At 36.1% G+C, this 19,406-nt stretch overlaps 1 protein-coding gene across 2 annotated transcripts in view; it reads left to right on the top strand.

The window, feature by feature from the left end:
• LOC123672840 (roundabout homolog 2) overlaps nucleotides 1-12,353 on the top strand; it is a 327,252-nt gene extending 314,899 nt beyond the window's left edge. For both annotated transcript variants that reach the window (XM_045607151.1, XM_045607150.1), the window contains exons 4-7: nucleotides 1,225-1,491; nucleotides 5,272-5,549; nucleotides 6,967-7,183; nucleotides 9,211-12,353. In XM_045607151.1, coding sequence (XP_045463107.1) covers nucleotides 1,225-1,491; nucleotides 5,272-5,549; nucleotides 6,967-7,183; nucleotides 9,211-11,114 — 2,666 coding nt within the window. In that variant the 3' untranslated portion in view covers nucleotides 11,115-12,353. The remainder of the gene's footprint in view (nucleotides 1-1,224; nucleotides 1,492-5,271; nucleotides 5,550-6,966; nucleotides 7,184-9,210) is intronic.
• Nucleotides 12,354-19,406: the final 7,053 nt, after the last annotated feature.

Raw genomic sequence — 19,406 nt, 5'->3', positions numbered from 1 at the left:
TTCCTCAGATAGGATGCTACAAACTTATAAGCCGACAGAGAAAAACCAAAACCAGCCAACTTAGTATTCAGCAGACCTTGGTCAACCTTGTCATATGATTTTTCACAGTCTGTCATGATAATGAATTAATGAATAATTGGACATTCTTTCAATGCGAATGACACTTTAGATAGTCTGAATTAATGTTGAATGAAATTTATTCATTTATTAATCTATTTATGTATTCAAAATGGATGTTTTCCGATGAGAGGATTCAGTTTGATATCAAACAAAAATATTTTGAAAGAAATAAATCAATGGATGTTTGTTTCATTTTTAAGAGAAAAGTATGCCATTAACGATGGAAAATACACACATCGTCAAAAGTCTCAGCCTCCCTAGGTTTCTCAGGAAATAAACAATCAATGTTCTGGATATGAGATGAATATTTTCCTCTATTTCAACTGCAAGGGTGGAAGTTATCGTATACAGGCAATATCTAGCTTCTTTGACAGGAATAATTGTTTTGAATCACATCAAAGTACCTTCCCAATGATTTATAAAAAAGGTTCTTACATTTGATAGCCTTGTAGTAGCTATCCCTCGCTTTTTATTTTCATATGCCATCCTCTGTATATTGTCAGTGAAAATTGCGTGTCATTCTATTTAGAATACAACGATAGCACATACTCGGTAATTCTTCATTAATTCCAACACCTTCTTGGTGTTGCATTTTTTATGTCCCAGAGTATATGTACTCATCATGTTTGTTATCATTCTACGACTCCCAAACCGAAGGTCAGGAACTAAAGAGTGTCCAACCATCCACTGTTGGATAAAAAATTAGAAGTGCTGTGCCTGAAGGGAGAACCCAACTGGTTCTCCTAGCTCACACAAGCTCTATGCTTCTGAAAGGTCTCACAGAGGTGTTGGGATAGAAAGCATAAACATCGAAACATTGCCTATTTGAAGAAAACGAGCGTTCATTCATCAATTCGTGGTCAAGAGTGCCGTTGAGAAATTAGAGTGAATTTTCTGTGATCACAAGTAGCACTTAGCTTGTACCATATCACTATATGGGAACTATATATGGTACAAGGTAAGCGCTACTTGTAATCACAGAAAATTCACTCTCATTTCTCCACACCACGAATTTCAATGAACGCTCGTTATATGTCTGTAATGCAGTAATACATACAAAAATCGACATAATGATTCAAAATTCATTTCTAATTTTTATTTCAGTCAAACCATTCTTCACCAAAGAGCCCCACGACATCCTGGCAGTTCAAGGAGAGCGAGCGAAATTCGAGTGTCGCGTTGACGGTGAACCAGCGCCTGTGGTTTTGTGGCGCCGAGAAGACGGCAAGATGCCTGTTGGACGAGCCCGTATACTTGATGATAAATCGTTGTCCATAGATGACGTCCAAATGTCGGACGAAGGGATATACATATGCGATGCTCAAAATGACGTAGGCACCATTGCAGCCAAGGCGTCCCTGGTGGTTAACTGTGAGTTAATTTTATTATTTGAACAATTAATAATATGATAATTAATATAAGGAATTCCACCAAATTTTAATGATTGTCTTCAATAACCTCACACTCAAATCAATACCATTCACATAATATTTTACAGACGGTATTGGATAGATACAAGAGGGTATATAATTTGCAAATGAAACTATTCATCTCTCGGATAGAAATGTAGCTCTCAAATACATAGATAAGCCTTATCAATTTTTTTTAACAAACAAAATCTTTAGCTGTTTTCATTCCCCTAGAAATGTCACCATGACAACCCTTCAACTAAATCTCCATTTCAACATCATCAGTTATTTTAGAATGTCGACTCACTCAATGGTTGATCTACTAACAAAAATAAGCTGATCTTCAATTGCTCTTAGAATAGTTCTCAGAGCAAAACAAAAAAGATCGACAATATTGGATTTTACAGCAATTAGTATGTAACTACAACTAGATTGGATCATTTCAAAAAGTTTCTTCGAAATTTTGATACTTCGAGGTCTAAGGATTATCTGGATCTCAGCAAGAATAAGCTACACCTCCTCACTGGATTCTTCAGAAAGCACCTCATGAAAATAAGTCTCTAAACAACGAGTTCAGAGTATGTGAGGAGGAGGAAGAAACTCCGGACCACCTGGTGACGTAAAACCTCGCCATCGTTAGCCAAGACAAGTAGAGACTTGTAGAGTTGAGGAAATTACCTCCTTGAAGCCATCCCAGATACTGGAGTTTATAAATCCTCTGCTACTGAAGGAAGAGCTGTAGATTATGAGGACTAATAGCGAAAACAGATCTGATGGGGGCACAATAGACAATAAGATCGCGGTGCAATGAAACCCCTTTCAAATCTACAATGTATAATTTAAGAACATTATGTTTTTTATTGCTCTGGGATGAAGATCAACTTATACGAAGAAGTCCTTCATCCAAAAGCGGAAACGTTTTTAGCAGTAATTATGATTCTCTAATATCTCTCGTACATTTGACAACTATTCTTAGAGAATCCCCAAAAAAAGTTGTCAATTCCAATATGATATTCATTTGAAATTGATCCATAGTTACCAAAAAAAATTATTCTCCTTCGCAATAATATGCTATTATCTTGCTGATGAAAAAATTCAATATGGTTCTTCCACACTTAGATAGGTCAATTACATAATCCATCAACAAATAAAATGGATATATTTTCAACACAGGGGTATGGGTTCTGATAGAAAAACCTAAGGAAGTATCCACTCAGACTTTTTATCTGTATTATTCACAAAAACACAGTTGAGTGAAAATAACTTCATACTGATACAACTCTTTGTTGGAGTGCTCACTTGATCAATATGCTCCAAATCAATATGACGGTTATTCTATTTACAAATTGAAGTAATCACACTCTTGTCCACAGGATTGTTCAGTCATCATTTGACGCACATTTCGACAACTAAGTTTTTAAGAGTGTAGTTACTTCAGCTTTCGAATTTAGTAGAGAACTCCGATTATTTCTTGAGATACAAGAAGAAGATGGTTTGTTCTGTGTTAAGTTCGTTCTTGTTTCTCGATACAAACTGAAATAACGAACCTACAGCTGTATAGTGGGGTGCGCAACCCTTAATACATGTTGGGGAATTGTAAGTTCCCTACAATTCCCAAGCCTTGCATTCTCATCCAGAAAGGATCCCATTCGGTTTGAATTATAGCTTAGTATTTCAGTCAGAAGAATAAAATCGGTTAGTATACGAGAGGATTTACCACGTTACCACGTTTTATTGTTTCATTGCAAAAACACCTTTTCAAGGAGATACTCACCTATTTTCTAAGAATGGAACTTACTGAACACGAAGAATTATTCATTCAATACATTAACAATGGGTTCCATGAAACCTTGATTGATCAATGAACTCGTTGATTGTAATTTGAGATATATGAAAGTGTCAAAAATGATTCGATCGAGCAAATTACCACGACAAAAGTTTTATAAAACCCACCACTAATCATTTTGTTAAGAAGAGATGGACCTAAACAGGCTACAAGGTTTCAGGGGGAAGCTCTCAGCAATACAACAAATATATCGTGTAATCAACAAGCTTGGAATACAACAAATATTTCACTGTTGTGTTCTTGGACCCATCTCAAGCTTTCGAAAAAGTTTGGCAACTTCTTCCCCAGCCGTATTATCTAATCTTAAAGTCTCGATCAATTCTAGTGATCAATAGTTTTTCTTTCGTTTGATTTTCTACACTCGATCGCTATGCAACGCGAAACACGCAATTTGACCCAAGAGGAATGTGCCCAAGCGGTAGTTTTGCGAGAAGAAGGGTGGACATACACAAGAATTGCAGAAAGGTTTGGACTTTCCCATACAAGTGTATCCAGAATGTTGCAGCGATTCAGGGAGATAGGTATGAATGTCCGAAGACCAGGACAGGGTAGACCACGGGTAACAACTGTCATTCAAGAACGTTACTTGAGAGTTTCTTCGTTGAGACGACGGTTTGCAACCGCTCGTCTCCTCCAAAATCAGCTTGAGCAAACTCATGGGGTGCAAATTAGCACTCAGACAATAAGAAATCGCCTCAGAGAATATGATTTAAGGCCTCGTGTCGCGACAAGCGGCCCAGCTCTTACCCCAGCCCATCGAAGGGCGCGTTTGGGTTTTGCGAGAGAGCATATCCATTGGGAAGAGGCTGATTGGGAAAGAGTTCTCTGCAAAGATGAGTCTAGATTCTGCCTCTACCATTGTGATCGACGTTACCTTGTATACAGAAGTCCACATGAAAGAATGCTCAGTGCAATTTCCTGAATACTATTGGTTTCGGGGGAGGATCGATTATGGTATGGGGTGGAATATCTTTGACTGCTCGCACAGACCTAGTGGTCGTTGATAATGGTGCTCATAATGCTGATAGGTATATAAGGAATATTCTTGAAGAGCATGTAGTGCCATTTGCCCCATACATTGGTGAAAATTTCATTTTTATGGACGATAATGCCAGACCCCATCGTGCGCGCATCGTTCAGGAGTACCTTGAAGAGGTTGAAGTCTCTCGAATGGAATGGCCAGCAAAAAGTCCAGATCTCAATCCGATTGAGCAGGTTTGGGACAACCTCAATAGAAGGCTGAGAAGTTCAGAAAATCATCCAGCTACTCTTAATGACTTAGGAATCCAACTCAGAGAAATCTGGGAAGGATTAGATCAGAACATTTTAAGATCACTCATTTTGTGTATGAACCGTCGTTGCCGAGCTGTAATTCACGCAAGGGGTGGAAATATCAAGTATTAAATTACTTATCAGCATTCCAGTATTTTGAAAATTGTTTATTTCTCTTCTTTCACATAAGATTCGGTGAAATCCTGAATTTTTCTTCCATTTAATGTGTCTTGTTTCGTTCAAAACCTTCCCGAGAGAACATAAAAAATAATTTATAAAGTCAATGTAGAGTTAACTTTCATTAAAATTGAGATTTTCAGAATGTGCGTTAATTTTTTTGCGCAGTGTATATATGAAATCGTGGCCTATACTCTTCAAATCCATACAGCTGAATCTTTCAAATTGATTATCAAATAACGCTAGTTTAGTACAAGATTTGTAGTAGCTTAGTAGCACAGAAATATTCATATTATTCTAATCATGACATGATTGTCATAAGTTCATTCGAAACATGAAATGGCGATCCCGGAATCCTCCGGCCTTTTATTCGATTCTACAAATATATCGACAAATCGGTGAAATCCATCATTTCATTCTCAAAATAATCTTCCGATTTCCTTTCAGCACCCCCGGAATTCATCGATAAGCCTCTGGATCAAAAGGTGGGCTTGAATGGAGTGGTCGAGTTCCAATGCACGGCAACAGGAAATCCACCACCTTCGGTATTTTGGCATAAGGAAGGTTCGCAGCAATTGATGTTTCCCGATACTTCATACGGACATATGCACGTCAACGCACATGGGACACTGCGTATACAAGGGGTCCAGAGGGAGGATACGGGTTACCTGGTGTGTTCGGCCTTGAGCGTGGCTGGATCGAAAAGTGTTAGAGCGTATTTGCAGGTGAGCAAAACTCATTTTTGATAGACAGTATTGTTGACCCATAGCATCTCATAAAATACCTAGCTTCCAGTTAGGGCTCAAGTAGCTTGAGCTTAACTTGACTTGAAATCAACTCAATTTCAACTCAAGTAGTAGTGTTTCAATGTTAAGTCAAGTACTTAATAAACGAATACTTGACTTGGTATTGAAAAACTACTACTTGACTTGAAATTGAGTTGATTTCAAGTCAAGCTCAAGCTACTTGAGCTTGAGTGCGAGTCAAGTAGCTTGAATATCAAGACAAACCTTGAAGCCCTTCTTCCAGTACCAAACCATCCGCTTTTATTTTTATTCCGTGCAATCTTTGAACGCCTCTGCAAATGAGTATTTATTGTAAAGAGGATTACAAACATCTAATTACAGCAAAAATTTAAGAGATACCGCAAAAATCTTGAAACACGTCGCTTGAGTTCAGGAGAAAACACTATTTTAATGTGCATATAATAAGGACTCTGAACATCATGATCTAGTTGACAATATAATAATGAATATTGAATAATATTTCAAATGATATAATTATTTCCAAATGACCAATGCATTATTGCAAATATGATTTTTTATTTCACATTCAATGAAACATACAGGTTTATTACATAATAAATATAAAACCAGAAAATTTCTTTTATGATGGATCGAATTATGCAAATTATAACGTGGTTTAACACCTTCAATTTCATTTAGATCAAATGAAAATCAATAACGATGTTTGTTATTCAAATTGTGTTTTCCACTGTAAACTGTGGAATATCGTACACCTCTTCTTACTATTATACTTGCACTATCTGTTCTACACTTATATACTTCTTGAAGCCAATCCAACAGTAATTAAATATCCGTTGAATTATAACACAAGAATCCCAAACAAGAAATAAGCTTCCCAATAATTCTATACTTCTACCTAGAATATCCACACATCAACAAAAAGACATCACACTAAATACCCCATTGGTTCGCATTCATTCCTCTTGGGATAATAATACAGTATCCGAAAGACATTCAATAGAAATAATTGACATTCTGTGAAAATGTATCACTTTATAAACTATTCAATCTATAGCGAAAACAGCAATTAAAACTACTGACCGTTTTTTAAGGCCATAGATCAGGGTTACAACTGACCTACGAAATGAATACTGTCCATGGATCAAAAATTCAAATCGTAAATTTATTAGAAGTATTATCTTAACTCTGAATACCTTCGTACAATCGGAATAACAATAAAATACTCATGCAGACTGTAACACATGATTTCTTATCAAGCTATTTCTGGATTTTTTATAAGTAGCATAGCCGAATTACCATAGTTTCATGGTGGCATAAACAATTTCTTTACATTAATTGATGATTCAATAGATTGATAAACATCAACATGTTTCAGGTAACTTCTGTTGCGGACCTACCTCCGCCAATCATCCAGTTAGGTCCTTCCAATCAGACATTGCCTCTACACAGCATGGTGACCTTGCATTGTAAAGCCTTGAGTCCAGAAGGGGATCAACCCAAGATGAGATGGCTGAAAGATGGAAAATTGCTACAACCTAATAAATTACCCAATAGGTACTCCATAAATGAGATTGGTGTTCTGGATATTGATGGTAAGTGTCAACTATATAATGATGATTATTATTCAGGATGGAAACCTTGATCCTATATTATATGGGTTTTCAAAATAAAAAATCTTTCCTTCAGCTTGTTCCAGTAGTCTCTTATTGAGCGTTTAATATTCACTTTCTTCGAATGAATTCAGTGCATATTAATTTCTTCGGCTGAACCTAATATCAATAGGTGATTTGGTTCTGGTTCCAAAAAACTTCATAATATACCAAACCTGGAAGTGTTAATTTCACCAAATTGCTAAGTAAACGATGCTTTGGGATTATTTTTTTTAGTGAAAAACATAATTGTCTTAACATGTGGAAAGGTTATCGAGGGTATTGTTATAAAACAAGCCAAAATGGACGTCTGTTTGTTTGTTGTTTTCCTTCAAGTGTTGCTCATCCTAACACTTTTTCACAGTACTGATGAGGGCCGAATGCCCGAAACACGTGTCTATGGTAAGCACTCCTCCTGAGAGCATGTCCTTATTCTTTTTCCTTGTTTTAATTGTCTTAAATTTCAAAATTTCTTCTTACAATATGTATTTTGAGTCATTCTGAAGCCCTTTGGGTTAGTGATCTTCTATTGGATTTACCTGAACATCTTAATTTTTATGAATTTATAAAATTGATTTTATTTGCCGATGACACATCTATCGCCATAGCATCTGGAAATAATAATGAACTCCTTTCTTGCTGCAGCATATTGAAAGGAAGCTTCATGGACTGGTGTAGTGCTAATGCGCTCATTGTCAATGTGGAAAAAACTAAGACTATTTCTTTCGGAATCAGGAACACTGTTTCATTGACCCTGCAGTTGGGAGACGTGAAAATTTCTTCTTCGGAAAAAGTTAAGTTTTTGGGTGTTCATCTCGACAGTACTTTGAGATGGTGTGAACACATTTATGTTTTGAGTAAAAAGTTGAATGCATCCTATTATGCTATAAATAAATTAAATATTTGTTTACCATCCACGTCAATTTTAGGTGTGTACTACAGTTTGGTATACAGTCATTTGCAATTCAACATCTTGTTATGGGGTGCTTCAGTTAACGTAAATAGGATATTTTCAGCACAAAAAAGGATAATGCGTCTGATCTTCAATATCAGCCAACTTTCCTCCTGTAGACCGCTCTTCATCAAACATCACATTTTGACGGTCCCTTGTATTGTATACAAATGTCTGTTGTTTATAAAGCGTAATATTGGAAATTTTATTGTACTATCGAACTATCATAATTATTCTAAGAGAAACTTCGAAACATTGTGTTCACCTCAACATAGAACAACGAAATTTGAACTTTCCCCATCTTATAAGGGCATAAAAATTTTCAATAAATTACCAAATGAAATCAAGAGAAATTCTTGTAATATCCTCAACATCAGAATACAAGTATGTTATTCGACCCCAGTTCAAATAATAATAATAATAATGTTATTCGCTCCTCGGATCATTTTAAGCAAAAAACTATAAACATACAACCGCAAACGTTATGTTTTCGAGATGAAGGTTGATTTTTTTTTCAAGTTTTCCTCTCATAGTACCTTACCTTCACAAGATATTCAATTTTAAGAATAGGTACACAGTGAAATCGGAGATATTGATGTAACGAAAATTGCATGTTTCCGCAAGGCGAAAATACAATATGGAGCACTTAAATTTTTATGGAACCATTTTACAATTTCGTCCTGATACCCATACTATATTTCGTCGAAAGGGGAAAAATAATATAGAAGTTGAAGATGTGAAAAGAGCTTGCGGACACACAGTCCAAAAAACAATCAAAAGGATAGACACCAAACCGAAGTTGTTCAAAATTGACATTTAACAAAAAAAGGTAGTACCTAGAAACTCTCTTCTTGATAGCATGAACAGCTTTATAGAGAATACAAGTATAATATGAAAACACCCTTGGAGACCGCCTGACCGCATTTGGATCTTGGATTTATTCTTTTTTGATATGTATTTTTCAAGGTTTATCATTTCCAGGTGGCCGAGATTCATTTCTAATAATATTGTTTTTCAGATCTTCGCTTGGAAGACTCCGGTCAATACACATGTTCGGCGGCATCAGAAAGTGGCGAGAGTTCTTGGTCGGCCTTCCTGAGTGTCGTGGAAGGATCCACTTCATCCCTTCACAGAAGTCCAGACCCGTCCACATTCCCGAAGGCACCCGGCGCCCCGAAGATAATCAACGTCACCACCTCATCAGTAATCCTATCCTGGGAACCAGCCGAAAGAGATCCGACCCTAGTGGGCTACACCATCGAATACTGGAGTCCGGACCTGCAAACGGGATGGGTAGTCGTGGCGCATCGAGTGTTCAACACGCGCATGACCGTCCAAAATTTGAAACCCGATAGCTCTTACGTTTTTATAGTGCGCGCAGAGAATTCTCACGGCATATCTCCGGCCAGTTCTTTGTCCGCGATGGTGAGAACCTTGGCCAACATGTTCTCTGACCACGGTTCTAAGCTGGATATGGCCAGGACCCTCCTCAGCACCAAGATAGTGGACTTGATAGACGCGCAACCGCAGACTTCCGACTCTGTCATATTGAGCTGGACCTTGAACTCCCCCGACTACATGGAGGGACTCTACATCCGTTTCAGGGAACTGTCCGGTGGTCCCCACAACTACAACGTCTTGACGGTCTTAGACGCGGTATCCAAGAGTTACACCGTGACCAACCTGAAGAAGTTCACCAAGTACGAGTTCTTCATCTCGCCGTTTTACAAGTCAGTGGAAGGTCAGCCGTCGAACTCCAGGATCGCCCAGACCTTAGAAGACGTTCCAAGCGCACCTCCGGATTCTATAACAGCCGGAGTGTTCAATGAGACGGCAGGTTGGGTCAAGTGGTCTCCACCACCGCCTCAACATCACAACGGTGTAATTGTAGGGTACAAGATCCAGATCAACAAAGGTATCAATCTGAGGAATATGTTGATCAATGCGACGACAACTTCGGTGCTCATCAGCAATCTGACCAACGGAAAGCAGTACACTGCTAGGGTAGCTGCTATGACGAGTGTTGGGCAGGGACCTTTTTCCAATTCGGTGCCTTTGTTGACGGCTTCCAGGGCGCAGAGCCCTAGGACTTTCGGACCTTTGGTACCGTTGGTCAGACAACCGTGGTTCGTGGTTTCGTTGGCAGGGTTCGCTTTGGCTTTCGTTTGCGTGTCCGTAGGCGTGTATTTCTTCAAGAGGAGACAATCGTTGAACAAGGAGCTCGGTCATCTGAATGTAACCGTAGTGAACGCAACGCAATTGAACGCTAAAGACAGCTTGTGGATAGACAGAGGTTGGAGAACCGCTGATTGCGATAAAGACTCTTCGATACCACTCTCCCAACCGGCGGATTACGCCGAAGTCGACACGAGGAACTTGTCGACGTTTTACAAAAAACCCTTAGATAATCCCACCCCTTACGCTACGACCATGTTGTTACCGCCGCCTCATTGGTCGGAGATCATACCCCCACCGCCGGATCACCCACCTCCAGATTGCCCCTACGAGCATACCTTAGACCCCCCGTTGCATCCAGGGAGCAACAGCGGGAGGGAGGAGGCCTACGCGTGTTACGCCGTGCACACTCCCAAGGATTACCGACCCCCCTCCAAAAACTCGCGCTCGGGCTCGTACCATTGCTCGTCGGGTCTGAGCGACTGCTCTGCCGGTTTTCGCGGAGCTCCGCCTCCTAAGGGTTTCTACCACACACCGAGAAATTGCTGTGAGTCGAGTCAAGTCGGCGGCGCCATCTGTTGGGGCGATCACGGTAGCCCAGATAACGACGAAAGACGTTCGCATTCGAGTAGCCATGAGACTACCTGTTCCTGTAGTGAGTCTTCTTGTTTATACGCGGAAGCTGGGCCGTCTAATGATGGTGTGCTGTCCACGAGTATTTGCCATATGAAACGCTTTAATAAGTGAGGGATTTGTAAGTGCCATATTAGTTAAGATGTCGATAATCGATACGAGAAAGTCACGCGCAGCTAGATCTAGGGAATACTGATGTGATACTGGACAGACTGTTACTTCAAGGTGCCTACTCTTGTATTGGTGATCTTTCGATCAGACCTGAAGATGGAAATATGAAACTCGTTACGTATAATATGACTAAATCGAACAACTCAATGGGAAAACCGATATTTAAAGCCTGTTTTAGATTGGTATAATTAGTAGAACAGTTTACACTAATAATTTTTTTCTAAATTCCTCTACTATGCTCATTTTGGTAAAGTAATTTGCTAGTTATTTGAAAAGACATTCTAGTGTCCAGTGCAGATATTTTTTTAAATGAAGTTGAGAAAGTTATAGAGGAAAAAACTAGTAGGAAAGGAGGAATTAGGGTGAAGGATTGTATTAAGAGAAGCAATTCATTGGGATCATCTTGTTATTGGCTTTGAAATAGCCAGAATAATATAAAATGAATGAATGACACGTGATAGTTTTGAATCCCTGCTGAATTTTATTAAGCCGAATATTTAGAAAATGGGCACCTTCATGAGGGATGCAATATCAATACGTGTTCAATAAGAACAATTTTACGTCTACTTATTTTTTGTTTATACGTAGTAAGCAAAATTTAAGGTATTCCACATGTGCTATTCACTTCACTCAGGCACTATCTTTTGTAGTCTATACTGCCACTAACAAAACCTGTTCACATTATTCTAGTGGGGTAATAACAAGCACTGTACCATCGAACTCTACTACTAATTGTACCAATGTGAATCAGGAAAACGGCAGACCTGATGGTCATCATGAATTTCACCACATACGTTCAGATCTTCTTATCGGCAAGTATACAAATCTGAGAAAGACAGAAAAACCGTATTTTCAATCGTCCTTTCTATTCTTCTTTAGTTTTTTTCATATGTTTTCCAGGAATGTAAATAAAATGGAGCTTCCTTCACTCACGTATGTTTAGGAAAAGTCCGATCCAGACTGAAGATCTGGACATGATCGTAGCAGCGTTAGTACTAATGAACTGACGATCTGCAAATCCATATATTTAATCGAAAGATCACCAATGTGAGTTGGCACTTCAAAATATTCTCGGTGGATAATTCTTACAACTCTTGAGTTGTCAAATGTGGTTGTTCAATTTGAACTTGTTTTCACCTTTATACCATTGGCAAAGGCTTCATTTAATTTTGAGAGTAATTTGGTTTTGTAAATTTAAAAACAGAAAAACATCAAATGGTAGCAATTTTTCTTGTCTGTGCTTTGTGAGAAGATCAATCATTTTCAATGTATCAGTTGGGCAGAAAAGTTCGTAAGCTTAAATAGAAAAAAAAAACATTTTATTGATACAATTTGGTTGTATATACAATATAGTTGGCTTCGAGGCCGATAAAACGATCATAGCGGTCATACAATTTTTCGATTTGAGCATTTGTTTTAAGCATCAAAATAGGACTCAATTTCTACGATTACCTCTTCATCGGCGATATATCTGAGCACAGGAAAAACTTGGGGGGGCAGATCTGCAGAATACGGTGGCTGCGGAAGCAATTCAAAATCCAATTCATACAATTTTGCGATATTTTCCATTTATTTGTGAAAAGCTGCATTGTCTTGAAGAAGCAACACTCTCTTCAAATGCTTCATCAACACACGAAATTGCTTATTATTCATTTGTTTCTAACCAACAAAAATTGCTTCACTCAAAATGCTATTGGTAGATTTCATAAAACTTTTATCGTGGTGATTCGCTCGATCAAATTACTTTTGTGTTCAATCTCATTTCATTTTTTATATCAAAGTACGGACCATAGATTTCAAACTACAATCAACGAGTTGATCGGTCAATCAAAGTTTTATGGAACCTGTCGTCCTTCTCACAAACTAATAGTCCAAAATCTGTCCAATTGATACACCTATCATTTGAAGGTTAGGGCTACGAAAAATTATATGGATTTAATGCTAGTAGCGCCATCATTGTTTCAGTCTACGAACTTTGAGCCCACCTTATAATATTTTTGTTCTACCTTTTTTCAATTATAATTAGAATTGAAATTGAATTTATTTTTTCTACATTCATGCAAAAAGCAAAAATTTATTGAACTATATTTAGTGGAAAAAGAAGTTCTTTATTGCACTAGTGCAATAAAGTTTTTATTGCACTCATCTGTCATTCTACTTCAACGTGCTGTCACCAATTGTTCATTCACTTTCAACATTGAGGGTAAAAATAAAGTTTGAGTTGAATTGTTCGTAACGTATTAGTTCCTGTTTCAATGCAAATCGATATTAATAATAAAGTATTCCAGTTGGGCTTTTCATTTTCATACACCTAGGGTCCTAGTGCCACACCTCAATAAATCATTTTTTGCTTTTTGCATGAACGTAGAAAAAATGTTGTATGCAACTCCTGCAAAAATTGTTTATTGCACTTGTTGCATAAAGAACTATTTAACGACCATCATTATAGATAGAAATTGATTTGTTTTTGTCAGATTTTCTTAAACATCTTCGTTCTATTATAAATGGGTGGGTAGACAAAAAATTTCATACCCACAAAGTTTATTGAAATATCAATTGATCAAAACATCGAAGTCAGATTTCAATCATATTCGAGTTTGTATACTAGTATATAATATGTACGTATAGCTGTGCGTTGAAAAAAAAAACATTCTTATTTTTCGTCATCAGTGAAAAATGAAGATGTTATGTTTAATTTTTCGAAAAATTATTTCTTGTATATCCTTCGGTCCTTATATCGAAAGGGAAAATCGGGAACTTCATGAATGTATATATAGAGTAGGATTGAATACTGTACGATAAATATTCGAATTATAACATACCTAGTCGTAGATTTAAGGAATAATCAAAGTATCTTTCGAAAATTTTCATTTCAATCGTTTTCTTGCCCGAACTGAAAGACTGTGTTCACTAATAGATAAGTAGTTTGAAGTGAAAATTTTGACTAGCATTATGTTGAAAAATAGGATTCTTTCTAAAAAAAAATTTCTGTGAAATCAAAGTTTACGCACAAATGAAGTTTGTAAAGTTCCAGTTTTAGAAATCAGTACAAAAAAAAAAATTTACTCTTGACATTGAATAAATTCAACTTCAAGTACACAAAAAAATTGAAAACTTTCACTTCCTGAAAATAGTGCGAAAAAGTATAATGATGTTGAGCCTCAAAAATGTAGGTATCATAGAAAGAACTTATATGAAATGAAAGCAATTTTATATCATTTTACTTAGTTATTATTTCTGTTGCAGAAATAATGTTATATTATGTAATACGTGTGTAAAGGTATTTTTTTCACCTCGGCACATGAACTAAGGCGACTTCGATAAACATCTAGAACGTGAAAAAATACTCCCTTCACACACTAGTTTCATAAAACCTGACTTTTGTTTACTTTACACATTATCTGCTGATGAATTTTTTGTAAAATGAAAAATTTGCTGTTTTTGAAATCATCCCTAGACTCTTTTTTGTCCATTTCGCAATTACAATTTGTAAGATTATAAATCTCAAAAGAGAAACTGTCCAAATTTTCATAGTATCCTTTCCCAAAAATCAAATGTATCCATAATTTCTTATTATAGAGTACTGAAATCATTGTGAGTACTGATATTGAGCTGTAATTTTGTAAATAGGACGTTGGAAAAAAACAATGTTAATCTTTATCTGATTTTATTTATTTGTTTACAGTTTTTGTACATACTTGTAAATTTTAATAATCCATTCTGTTTTGTACTACATATGAATGATTTTTATATATGCTGATGATAATATAATAGTGACAGATATGTGTGATCTTATTGTATTTTTCTGTAGGCACCTACCCATAGTTTCTTTTGTGTCACGATTTTGATGAAATTACTGTAATATACTAAAGTAAGACTACTCCGTGAGAAGTTCCTTTGAGAGAATTCATAGATACTAGGTGGTTCACCGCGATGGTCTATTAGACGTTTATGAAAAACTAATCATAGTTTTATGCTGAAAATTTACTTTTTAGAGTTTGAGACAATGATCTTTGATGATGATAGCTTATATGACGACAATTTCAAAATTTTCCATAACTCAGGTAAAAACTAAACGGTTCATGAGTTAATGGGGTCTTATGAAGAGATATGGTGTCAATGAGGACTCACATTTTTCTGAAAATTTCCGCAGAAAAAGGTTTTTTTCGAAAAATATTTTCGATTTTGGATTCAGCTGATACGTAGTGTTAAGACTGTTTTTTTTTTGAATCGTTTGGAAAATCCTATCCGTTCAAATGTAATTTCAGAATAACAATAAAAAGGTCGAGTGATCATTCAAAATTTATGTCGTTAGAAGTATAAATTTCATTTTTCTACATTCATGCAAAAAGAAAAACTTTATTGAACTATATTTAGTGGAAAAAGAAGTTCTTTATTGCACTAGTGCAATAAAGTTTGTATTGCACTCATCTGTCATTTTACTTCAACGTGCTGTCATCATGACAAACAAATATTTCAGCCTGAAGGAAATAACGATGTACAGTTACCAAGTACTAGTACGTTTACAGCAGTAACAAATCAAGAAGTGGATTGAACAAGTACTTCACTACGAAATATTCATATTGAAAATTGCACCAATTGTTTATTCACTTTCAACATTGAGGGTAAAAATAAAGTTTGAGTTGAATTGTTCGTAACGTATTAGTTCCTGTTTCAATGCAAATCGATATTAATAATGAAATATTCAAGTTGCGCTTTTCATTTTCCTACACCTAGTGCCGCACCTCAATAAATCATTTTTTGCTTTTTGCATGAACGTAGAAAAAATGTTGTATGCAACTCGTGCAAAAATTGTTTATCTCTTTTAATCGAAAAAAATTTTGACATTCTTTACTAGTAAAGAATGTCGTCAACATTTTTTTCGATTACGCTCCCCAAGAAACAAAAGATCTACGCCCTTGATATTGGGGCTTCTTCACAGGCTAAAATTTATATATAAACTACTCCACATGAGTTAAGGATAATGACTTAAATTGCAAAAAAATATAGTCCAAATGAGATTTTCGTGATGAAAATTCATATTAATATGATTTCGAATTGCAGGAAATAAAATTAATTTTAGTCTGGAGGTCTGCAGCGTATACAGGGTGGTTAAGAAAAATCGAGTAGAATAACGAAATTTTATTCTCAGAGAATTCAAGCATTTTAAGACTATCAATACAATGTATGGCCTCCACGGGCATCAATAACAGCTTGAAATCTTTATTTCATACTAAAGGGTGTTTTTTAGAGCTATAGAACTTCAAATTGCAATAAAACAACGACGGATTATTCGATTGACATGAATTTTATTAATCCGCAAGATAATCTTGTGGCATTACATTTTAAATATGATTTCTGGCATATGACCGCCACAGCTGGCTCGGATGTAGTCCAATCTAGACGTCCAATTTTCGATAACTTTTTCCAACATTTGTGGCCGTATATCGGCAATAACACGGCAGATGTTTTCTTCCAAATGGTCAAGGGTTTGTGGCTTATCCGTATAGACTAATGACTTTACATTTTATCCCACAGAAAGTAGTCTAGCGGTGTTAAATCACAAGATCTTGGAGGCCAATTCACAGCTGTGTGACATGTTGAGCCGTCTTGTTGGAACCACAGCTCCTGGTCATCATGGTTGTTCAATTCAGGAATGAAAAAGTTAGTAATCATGGCTCTATACCGATCACCAATGACTGTAACGTTCTGGACATCATCGTTTTTGAAAAAGTACGGACTAATGATTCCACCAGCCCATAAAGCGCACCAAACAGTCAGTTTGTCTGGATGTAACGGTCTTTCGACATACACTTGAGGATTTTTGTTTGTGTAGCCATTCAACCAGAAGTGCGCTTCATCGCTAAACAAAATAAAATGGACGTAGTGCGCGATACGTATTCCGCACAGTACCATTATTTTCGAAATAAAATTGCACTATTTGCAAGCGTTGTTCAGGCGTGAGTCTATTAATGATGAATTGCCAAACCAAACTGAGAATAAATCACTTGACAGCTTTTAAATTGGTTGCCATCTTGAACAGTAATGCCAACTTAAAGTTATTTACCTCGGAAAAAAACACCCGTTAGTATACTACACACGAAGTTGTTGAACATTTCTTGAGGAATTTGGTTCCATAAACGGGACAGAAGCACTCTCAGATCATTTAAGGATTCTGGGGTTGGTTGATGATTATCTATCTTCTTTGGAGCATATCCTATGCATGTTCTATGCAATTCAAATCTAGTGAGTTGGGAGGTATTGGTAAATGTACAGATTCTATATTTTTGAATGATTCCATTACCAAGGTGGTAGAGAAATTGAATTTTAAAATATTATTTGTATTTTTTTTCATGTGCCGATATATTCAGCCATAAAGGAGGAAATGATGAAGAATAGTAATTTGTACAGATTTTTCCTATGTCTATATTGTATATTATCTTGAGCACATTGCAATCATGATTGAAATGATTGATTAACACATAAATTATTGAAAGCGTATATATTAAATCGAATTGAAACTTGTCGGACTCTTCATTCATCACATCCATACAGACAATACTAAATATACAGACCGCTGGTAGAGATAACGGTGATAAAAAATGAATTAATGTGTTCAACTACATACTTGGGAAGGATACCTCATCACCTCCATCTCTAGTGTAATTACTGTCAAACAACTTACCGGAGAAAACAGATACGTGAGCTACTGTTGCGATGGTAAATTGTTACTTATTACGATTCTTGTGGACAACTGCTGTCCAAACTATCGAAATATACTCATTAATGGACCGCCATCTACGCGATGTGAGATACAAGATATGAGATGAGGTTAATTTTTAGCTTTTTATGGTTTTGAGTTGATTCACAGGAGAACTGCTGTTTTGGTGTCCAGGTTTTTTGAGCAGATTATACAATGTGTCCGTAGAGTATGGAACAAATTTTCAGCTAAACAGACCATTTCAAGGAATAATCCTGAAACAGTCGATTTATGATTTCAATTTACCGTATTTTTAAATGATAATCTAATTTACAGGGTGAATTACTTTCGAGTAATGAAGTCACCGTAATTTTTTTTAAATGGAACTCCCCCAATTTTTTCTCAATTTTCCAATTACTCTACCTGAGCTGATTCTAAAAATGTATCAATTCCAATACGATCATAGTATCTTATTATCACGATTTAATTCAAAAAGCCTCGAATGCAGAAGAGGTTTGTATGCCATCAAATTCCTTCATGGTCTTCTGGGTGGTAGAATTGGCTGCGTTGAATTGCTGAGTAAGCTAGATTTTTTCGTACCTCGCCCTTATGCTAGAACCAGATATTTTTTTTACATAAGTACACCAAGAACTAATTTGCTTTTGCAGTCACCACTGAGATTTGCTTGTTCCGTTGTTAACTCTCTAGCAGATAGATGTGATCTGCATTCTCAATCTCTGGATTATATATGTGATTTGTATTTGAATGAAAACATCTTAAGTTAAGGTGAACACGCATGACATTATATTGTATTCGATTTCCATTTCTTTCTTGTATTTTGTTTTTATTTTCCGGGACCTGAAAACTGTCTGTTGGGATATGTATGGGTTGTTTATCTTTTAATTTTCATGATTTTATTGGATTATGTTCATGATATAGCATTGATTTTTTTTTCTTGTTAAATTAGTATTGATTGTTGTTTTTGATTTCCTGTAATTGGGTATACCTGTTGGAAATAAAGGCTTATTATTATTATTATTATAATTCCAATTGGTACCGTGTGGACAAAAATACAATAGTTTAGTGTGTGCTCATAAAGTAACTCGTAACATTCTTTATTAGTTAAATTAACAATATTATCAAAAATTATTATTTTCTAGCGGCAATAGGTTGGAATGTAACACCTTGTAGTTTGTTACATTTTTAGATTAATAAAAATGAGCTGTTTCTAAACATTTGGTACTTGTGGTCAGACAGAATATGAAAGAAATTATTCCTTATTTTTATACATTTTTATAAATCTAAAAATGTAACAAACTACAGGGTGATACATTCAAACCAATTGCCGCTAGACAATACGTATTTTTGATAATATTTTTAATTTAATTAATAGATAATGTTACGCGTTACTTTATGAGCACCCACAAAACTATTGTATTTTTGTCCACTCTGTACCAATTGGAATCAACATGTGATACATTTTTCGAATCAGCTCTAGAGTAATTGAAAAATTGAGACAAAATGGGGGTGTTCCA

Source organism: Harmonia axyridis, chromosome 2 (genome assembly GCF_914767665.1).
Source record: "Harmonia axyridis chromosome 2, icHarAxyr1.1, whole genome shotgun sequence".
Classification (NCBI taxonomy): domain Eukaryota; kingdom Metazoa; phylum Arthropoda; class Insecta; order Coleoptera; family Coccinellidae; genus Harmonia; species Harmonia axyridis.
The sequence above is the reverse complement of the archived record's forward strand: the minus strand, read 5'-3'. Positions and strand labels throughout refer to the sequence as shown.